The sequence below is a fragment of the Pangasianodon hypophthalmus genome, chromosome 18, assembly GCF_027358585.1.
Source record: "Pangasianodon hypophthalmus isolate fPanHyp1 chromosome 18, fPanHyp1.pri, whole genome shotgun sequence".
Taxonomy (NCBI): Eukaryota; Metazoa; Chordata; class Actinopteri; order Siluriformes; family Pangasiidae; genus Pangasianodon; species Pangasianodon hypophthalmus.
This window is the reverse complement of record NC_069727.1, coordinates 1,259,789-1,269,259: the sequence shown is the minus strand read 5'-3', so window position 1 is coordinate 1,269,259 and position 9,471 is coordinate 1,259,789. Positions and strand designations below refer to the sequence as shown.

The following is a 9,471-nucleotide window of genomic DNA, read 5'->3' as shown; positions in this document are numbered from 1 at the left end:
CAAACTTCACTGACTGATTACATTTGGCCTGAGGTACAAATCTACAGTATTGAGCTGAGATTAAACACTGAAGGAAGTAACAAACACTGTGTGTGGTGTTGTTGCAGTAAAATACTGAGTGACAGACGTACACTTGCTGTCCTGAGGTTCCTATAACAGCACGTCTCCACAGCAATTTGCCAACATTTGGAAATTTTTTATTTATTAAAGAACGAGACATCTGGTTATAGTTACAGTTAATGTTCTGTAACTAGTTCCTGTTCTCACTTATGTCATAACAGCGATAAAAGAAACCAAAACGCAGCTTATCATGTTACTGAGAAACCGCAAAGAAGCGTAAACTCCTCTGTCCTGAAGATGTTGGAAACCTTACAGTTCCAGCTTTACCTCTGACTGTTACAGAGCACTGACACTGGAGACTCCTTCCATACATGTTACACAAACGTCTCCTTACTTCAAGAAAACTTCACCACATCAACGCTTTTTAAAATCCCTTTATGTCCCTGTGAGTGAGCTGTTACTATAGAAACGATAGTATTAGAATGAGTGCATTAATATAAATCTGTCGTTAACGTTACAGAAGGAACCAATCAGATTCAAGGCTTCAGCTGCTCTAATCAGAGTCCAGAATTCTGTGGGTTAATCTGATATAAGCAGTGTGTAGCAGGGTGTAGGTTCTGAGGTTTTCCTGGCTTTTCCTATAAAGTCAGAAGTTAAATATAATGAGTGTTTAGTCGAGGTTGTTGTGTGGCTGCTGAACGCAGTCAGGCTGAAACAGGCCCGAGCGCGTCGGGCGTCGCTTATTTCACACCTTTGATCTTCCCCGAGTGAAGTTCATCCAGAGCAGCACCTGATCGATCCGGGTGTGTTTCTCTCGTCTGCCTGGTTCTGTGCATCTCAGCAGTCTAACTCACCAGCATCAGACGTTCTGTGACTTACTGACGTGATGTTCAGTGCGATGGTGCTGTGGAGATTTCATTCCCAAAAGCGATGGAGTCAATCGCAAACAAATCTTTTGGGCGACTCTGATATCCATTCTGTGTCGTGTTTCCCTTTCCAATTGTAAAATGACCTTGCTGTTCGAGATGCCAATAGGAATACAAATATCTACAGTTCATACAGCAGTGATATACACACACACACACACACACAGACACACACATTGTGTATTATATACAGTATGCTGCGTTATTTTTAGGGGTTTAAACCTCAGGTTTCCACACAATACAATACGATTTCCATTCTTAAGGCAAAGATTTGATATGAATATGATATTTGGAGATAAAGACTCTGCTATGACGATATGATTCCATATGATTTATGATCAGAGTTACGGACAAATCAGTTTGTATTTGAATTCAGTTATTTACACATCGGTTTACAAATACTGAAGGAATTATTATTATTATTATTATTATTATTATTATTATTTTACATAAGCAGCTGTTTGTTATCTTTGTGATAATAATCGATTTCTGTATTGATTCATTTCAATCAACGCGTCGATCCGAATCATCAGATCGTTCCACCTCTAGCTGTTTTAGCTTTAATGCACCATACTCAAGAAAAAAAACAATAAATTCACGTTTAATTTATTACAGGTTTGTGTTTTAAAAGGACACCATGCACACACACACACACACACACACACACACATATATTCACACACACATTCTCACCTGGCGGGAATTTACCCACCTACAGGAATTTTTTTGGGAATTGAGAGGAAACTGGAGAACCTGGAAAAAAGACTCACACGGATGTGGGGAAAAAACACACACACACACACACACACACACACACATACCTTCATCATAATCACACTGATTGTTCTCTCTCTCTCTCTGTCTGTGTGTGTGTGTGTGTGTGTGTAGACTTTTGGTGGTCTGTGTTGGTTTCATGTTTCCTGTAAAACATCTTGGTGTATAATGAACACACAGTGGGCGGGGTTTAAATGTTCCACATGAGCGCATTTATAATAATAATAATAATAATAATAATAACAATAATAATAATAATAGGATTATTCTGTATGTATAATTATATCAGTAAAAGCACTGCACAGTGTTCTATGACTGTGCTGATGGTGTAAATATTATATAAATATAAATAGCTGTGAGAGGTTAGTAAGTGTTCATTAGTGAGTCAGTAAATCCTCCTCGTATCTGTATTAGTGTTTGTAGAAGAATCGTCGCTACTAGTGTAAGTTTTACATTTTTTAAAAAGTTTTCCAGGAAACAAACTTTGTGATAATGAACATTTCCTGTATGCTGACGTTAACATGAGTTAGCTAGCTAGCTATGAAGTTAGTTAACTTTAACTAACAGATGATTTTAACAGGTAATTTTATAACTAACAGAAAGTCAGTTTAGTAAAAGACAAAAAAAGTATGGCTTTGTTTGTTTTTTATTATTATTATTATTATTATTATTATTATTATTATTACGTGTTATAAGTAAACGCACGCTAACGTTTGTAAAAAGCTAAGCTAATCTAACTTTAATGTAAATTCAAAATACTAATTTGCTTAACTTTTAACTCATGTCTAAATACCTTTCAGTGAATAAGTGACTTCCTGTTTGACTTTTTCACATTTATAAATTTAATTCTAATTATAACGCACTGTTGTTTTTAACACACCTGTTTTCAGACTTTTGATACTGAAACGATGAAATGATTAATTATAGATTTTCAGACATTATTATATCTGTAGGCTAATATTTCAGAATTTGTAATTAATAATTAAAACTGAATATTTGTTCTATAATTACAGGTAAAGGTTGTTAGCTTCACTGTTTGGCTTTAATTCTACAATGCATTTTTTTTCTTTTTTTTTTTTTTTACAAATTTTTTAAGACTACATTTTTTTAAAATTAATGTTTAAAATGTTTGTAAAAAGTAAATAGATTAAAATATTTTATTATTATTATTATTATTATTATTATTATTATTATTATTATATTTTAATAATGTGATGCTGGAGATCTATCAGTCACTGCTGTTAATTGATAAATACTTGTTTTTTATACTTTTTATTATTTAGTTCTTGTAATTAAACCACTAAGTGACTGGATATTTTTAGTGCCTTTAGGAAACTGTTTTTTATCAATAATGTAAAAAAAAAAAAACCCACAAGTACGGATAAGACTGACTGCATTCTTTAATACTTTTAATCACTTATTTATTATTATTATTATTATTATTATTATTATTATTATTATTATTATTATTATTATTTAAACAAAATGGAACAATTGTGAAAGTATATACTAAATAATAACAATGATAGTAATAACAATATTAATAAATAATATATTTAATAAAAAGTAATTAACAGTAAATATAAACATAATAAACAGTACATATTACATATTTACAGTACCTATTTTTAAAAAAATAAACAGTACTATATAATAATAATATTTAACATAATAATAATAATAATAATAATAATAATAATAATAAAGTGCTGATAAATGCAATAAATAAACATGATGGAACATAGTATATGTTTAATAATGTTCATAATATTTAAATAATTAGAAAATATTAATAAAATAAATCTTTCTATCTTATGTTTTCTCTCTCTCTCTCTCTCTCTCTCTCTCTCTCTGATTAAATCAGTATGCTTACATGTGAATTCTCCAGACCCTCCTCCTTCGTTCGTCTCCGTAACTCTTCGGAAGTGTTCGAGTCTGATCCGTGCGTTTCGGCTCAGTTCGGCTATTTCCGGCGCTGCTCGGGACTTTTCGGTAGCCTTGTTCGTGGGAGAGGCGCCGAGCTCTGTGTCTAACCGAGAACGACTTCATTCCGCCGGATCGCTTCACCTGGAGAGCGCGAGGAGTGTGGAGCACACACACTCTCACACACTCACACACACTCACACACACACTGCAGGTGAGTTTGACCCTCTGTACATCGAGGTTTCACCCAGAGTCCGGACTGAATCAGTAAGTTTGGGAGGTTTTGCTGGAATTAGAGTCAGTGCTGTAGGAGAAAGTTCAGAGCGCCAGCGTTGTGTTTCTCATACCTGCTGTACTTCTCTACAGAAACCCTGTGTGTGTGTGTGTGTGTGTGTGTGTGTGTGTGTGTGTGTGTGTTGGCTTGTTGTTTATGTTATTTAAGAAACAGTGTTACTGCTTGCTTATTGAAGTTGAGAGTTTGCTGACTTTGGGTTACTGTGTTACAGGTTTGTACACATGGGGTGGCAAAGGAGGGGCAAACTCACATTCAGGGGTGGCACCATTTACACCACTTACACCACTTAATCACGTTAAAGAGACAAACGTGTAGCCCATAGGACAAGGTCACGTGTGTAGAGCATCTGATTTACCGCAGGATGACTTCACAGCAGTGCTTTCAGAGTTCCTCATGTGTAGTTCCTCATTCTGAAGGGATTTGTAAATACTCACACCAGCGCGCATTTAAATAAACACCAGTGTGATGTAATTAGTTACAGATGTCCAGTGCTGTGCTGACCACCGCAGCGGTGCAGGACGACTCCGCGTTCATGCTAGCAATCGTTCGATTTCTGCGTAACTGCACAAAGATTTTAACAACAAAAGCGACTTTTCATTTCTTACTGGAACTGAAACAATGCTGAACAGGCCACGCCCACAAGCGACAACGTAGACAGTGAGTGACGTGTTACAATTACAATTCTTATTCGATTGAAAATTCATACAAAGTCTTAGAAATGAAGTTGTAATAAAAATTCGCCACTAGCTCCGCCCCTAATCCTAACCGTAAACTTCGTAACTTTTTAGACGACTTCAGTTGTGTAATTTGTTACAAATTTTGAAAATGTCGCATATAGAAGGGACATAACACTTTTTTTTTTTTTTACACCAACGTACACAAACAGAAGGTTAAAGGAAATTAAAACAGACTGTTGTGACGTAAGACGAAGGAAGTCATTTGTTCAGAAAAGACAGCAACGTGACCGTAAAACCGACATTACATTTTTTTTACGTCTGTGTGAATTGTTTAGATGTGATGCACATTTAAGAAAGTGATTTGACGTGCTAAACAAGGCAGAAACACATAGTTGAGTGACAGCTGCCAGGTGATGTCACTCATCTGGCCACGCCCCCTGCGTGTTTCTGTGTTATTGTGTGTTTGTTTATAATTGCAGGTTTTCCCTGGTGAAGGAGGAAATGTGGTGCATTTGAGTCCCTTATTTATTATTTATTTCATTTGACATTTTTACAAACTCATCCTCATCCGGAACGCAGGTTTATAAACATTTGAAAAAAAAAAAAACATGGCATCCGGCGGATTCAAGTCCAACGCAGCCACGGATTTTCTGGAAGAATGGAAGGCCAAGCGGGAGAAAATGCGTGCAAAGATGTTGGGGGATATCGCAGCGATCACGAGCGCCAACGCGGTTACGACGAGCAGCAGCAGCGTCAGGGCACCGGAAACCCGATCGGTACCAGACCTCAACAGCTCCAATGGAAATCCGGAGCGGAGCAGCTCCGTGCCTCATACGGTGGCTCGATCGGCTTCGTCTTCCGCCCTGATCAGGAGAGCGGACGAGGAACCGCACGTGTACATGGTCCCAGCTCAGGCGTCGACGCCGGTAGCGCGAGGACCCGATGCCAAGAAATCCACAGAGAAATTGCCGGAGCCTGGAAGTGCTTCCCCGTGCCAGGACAGTGACCTCGAGAGTCCCAAAGGGAAGGAGAAGAAGAGTTCCGGTCCCAGTGCTCGCAAAGGGAAAGGTCAGATTGAGAAGAGGAAGCTGCGTGAGAAGCGCCGGTCCACAGGAGTGGTCAGCATCCCGTCCAATGAGGTAAGAGCTGAACTGGAGGCTGTTACTTTGAGATTTCGTTTAAAATTTAAAGATTAAAATGACTTTTATTCATAAGGTGAAGGCTTTTTGCCCAAATTGAGCTGAACAGTCGAGGGTTAAGGGGCGTGACCAAGAACCCGACAGTGACAGATTCAAACCTGCAACCTTCTGATCAGTGGTCCAGCACGGGAAGCGCTGAGCCACTCCGGGAGATGAAAGTTTAAAAAAGATGAATGAATAAAGAAATAAATAGTTAGATTTATTTAGAAATAATTAAATAAAATATAATTTTATTGTAATCTACCATTACATTTCATAATAATGAGGTTATCTTTATTTTCAAATTATATTTTATAATAAAATTATCTTACAAAATAACATTTTTGTTTCACATTTTATTTGTTTATATATTTGTTTGTTTGCTTACATATTTGAGATTGATTTATTTCCAAATGGTGTTTTTCCTAACTAAAATTGTATTTACAGCAGTCTTAATAAGGGAAATAAATAAAGTAATAGAAAAATGTTATTTTGAAAGGCAGAATTTAATTATAAAATATAATTTGAATATATAGATTATTATGAAATGTACTGGTATTTTACAACAACACATACTGTATTTAATTATTGTAAATGTAAACTTTCTTTCTTTCTTTCTTTCTTTCTCACTTTGTTATTTATTTATTTATTTAAAGCACTTGATGTTCTCTATGATCCACCAGTTCCGCAGAAGGTGTGTGCTGATTGTTTGTGTCCTTTTTGGATAAAAAAAAGCAATCCCATAATCCCCTTCATCAGACAAGAGTTCTAAGAAACTATGAAAACATCACCGGAGATGTTCCGTCTATTTATCACGCTCGCGTTCCTTCAGCTTGCCAGCTTCGATTTGTCCAAAATCAGCGCCGTTCATCACATTGCCGTGAAGCTGACATGGAAAAACAGAGTGCAGCTTCCCCGTCAGCCTGAAACCCAGCGTCCAGACCACAGCATCGTAATTCACCGTCTCGTTCCTCTTTACATAACACACTCCAGAAACCTCAGCTCGTCCACCACGCAAGCACTCCGCGAACGCCGTAAAGACGCAGAGAAGCTACTTCTCTTAGATTAGCATCAGTTGCTAGCGATGCAGACGACTCGGCCGAGATGAGATGCAGAAACGGGTTTTGTTGTTTTGTTTCTTGTTTCGCAAACAAAAGTTGTCTTCTGTTAGCTCCGTTTAACTAATGAGCGATTACTAAAGCGTGGTTTATATCAGTAATGTTTTCTGAACCTTTTTCAGGAACCTTTTTAGTTCTGTAGTTCCAGAATCGTTTTAGTTCCTGCTCGACTGCCTTCATGGACCAGGAAGTACCGAGAGCTGAGCGTACCATACTGAAACTGAAAACTGTACTGTATAGATGGCTAGTTTAAAAAGGCTACGCTAATGCTAACATCAAATTTGTGCAGTGACCCTAACAATAAAGATCTGAACCTTGTCCACACGTGCTGAATCGCTGTCATGTTACAGCACTCGGGATCAGTTTGCATCACTTCTGTTATTTAGCATAATTGTCATAAAGGCTGTCAATCAAGCAGGATTGTTAGAATATTAGGCCACGCCCATTAGGACAGTCACAGAAGGGTGGGTGTGATTTGTGAATTCAGCTGGTGCTTGAGTGAAAATGTCGGATTGTCTGAATTTTTTTTGGTCTAAATTTGTGAAATGTTTAACGTGTTATCGTACAGAGGACGTGCGATACAGTGATTGTTACGCGTAATAGTGTTCTTAGGCTACTTTCCTATAACGAGACATTGTAGTGCTGTTGACGTGTGTACTGGTTTGTGTTGTGTTTGGAAACACGGCGAGACAGTGCCTTAGGGGCTTTTTAGACTAAATTCCAGATGTGAGTGTGTGTTTCAGATGACTGACTCACTTCTTCTGTTGGGAACCGACACACTCGCTTTAATCAGTGAAACCAGATGACAGACTGGTGCTTGTTTGGTCTGTCATTACTGGTGGAACGGGATATGGCCTATAGGGCAGGTTAGTTGTTTTGAAATATCAGGCTGTTAACCTATGGTGCATTTTGTGCTGCAAGATTTTTATGGTCCCTTTGTCTTCACCTTATAGAGATGTTAGGGTAAGGGCTGTTTTGGATGATTAGCCTTTTGGGCAGTTTACATTGGCATTGAATGGTCAGTTTCAACTAGTATATTTAGGCCTTGGTTATATCAGGTTATCAGGTTATATCAAAGAGTCATGAAACTCCAGACTTATGAAGTTGAAGAAGTGTTTCTAATGCAATTGCAGCTTCAATTGTAGAGCTCTTGTAGAACTGGCATAATGAACTGGGTTTTAAGGCTGTCACTTTGTGGACCTGATTATTTTGGGAGTTTGCTAGTAAGCTAGATATGCCTGTAGGGCAGTTTTTAATTTTAGGAAAAACATAAAATTGTTTTTTGACTGTCAGCCTACAGGATAGATCACACAATTTTGAGATTTCTAGACTTTTAGGATACTGAGCACTTTTTTGTCAGATAATTATGAAGATTTTAGCTCTTTGTGCTCCTAAGTTTTTGCCTGTAAGGCAGTTTTATTACTCTGTCGATTCCCCAGGCGTGCAGAATATGTAAGAGTTTTAAATATTTGAATACTTCCCCAGGTTTTCTGCCTGTAAGGCAGTTTTATTAGACTATGTGAGTTCCCCAGGTTTTCTGCCTATAAGCCAGTTTTTATTACAGTATGCTAGTTCCTCAGGTTTTCTACCTATAAGGCAGTTTTATTACACTGCATGAGTTCCTCAGGTTTTCTGCCTGTAAGGCAGTTTTATTACACTATGTGAGTTCCCCAGGTTTTCTGCCTGTAAGGCAGTTTTATTACACTATGTGAGTTCCCCAGGTTTTCTGCCTGTAAGGCAGTTTTATTACACTGCATGAGTTCCCCAGGTTTTCTGCCTGTAAGGCAGTTTTATTACACTGCATGAGTTCCCCAGGTTTTCTGCCTGTAAGGCAGTTTTATTACACTGCATGAGTTCCCCAGGTTTTCTGCCTGTAAGGCAGTTTTATTACACTATGTGAGTTCCCCAGGTTTTCTGCCTGTAAGGCAGTTTTATTACACTGCATGAGTTCCCCAGGTTTTCTGCCTGTAAGGCAGTTTTATTACACTATGTGAGTTCCCCAGGTTTTCTGCCTGTAAGGCAGTTTTATTACACTATGTGAGTTCCCCAGGTTTTCTGCCTGTAAGGCAGTTTTATTACACTATGTGAGTTCCCCAGGTTTTCTGCCTGTAAGGCAGTTTTATTACACTATGTGAGTTCCCCAGGCCTGCAGCATGTGTAGCAGTTGATGCTGGAAACAGATCAGCGTCTTCCTCGCCTGTGCACATCCTGTTATTATCTTCTCCTCTGGGGCAGTATTAAGTAGTTTGGGAACTGGGCATGTGCCAGGCTCTAATGTTAGGCTTTCAGAGGGGGATTACACCGTGCCAGGCATGTACACACATGCCCTCTAGCCACGCTTCAGGATCACAGACAGACCAGAAGGATGAGTGGAGGAACAATTTTTGATTTCAGATTTCATCAGTTAGCAAATGTTATTACAAGTTTTATTTAAAGTATGTTTATTACTGAGATTCTTTAGTCAGGTACGGTGTGTTCTGATTGGCTGAGAGCAGTAGAGAGTGTAATAACTGTAACAAG

The 9,471-nt window shown here is 38.1% G+C and overlaps 1 protein-coding gene across 2 annotated transcripts in view; it reads left to right on the top strand.

Annotated features, from left to right (window-relative positions):
- The first annotated feature begins 3,737 nt into the window (after positions 1-3,737).
- Positions 3,738-9,471, top strand: part of pawr (PRKC, apoptosis, WT1, regulator) — a 42,699-nt gene continuing 36,965 nt past the window's right edge. Inside the window, exons 1-2 of one of the 2 annotated variants that reach the window (XM_034313335.2) lie at positions 3,738-3,897; positions 5,135-5,794. In XM_034313335.2, the coding sequence (XP_034169226.1) occupies positions 5,264-5,794 (531 nt within the window). In that variant the 5' untranslated portion in view covers positions 3,738-3,897; positions 5,135-5,263. Of the gene's footprint in view, positions 5,795-9,471 lie in introns of both variants that reach the window. The other variant, XM_053241829.1, reaches the window with a different exon arrangement.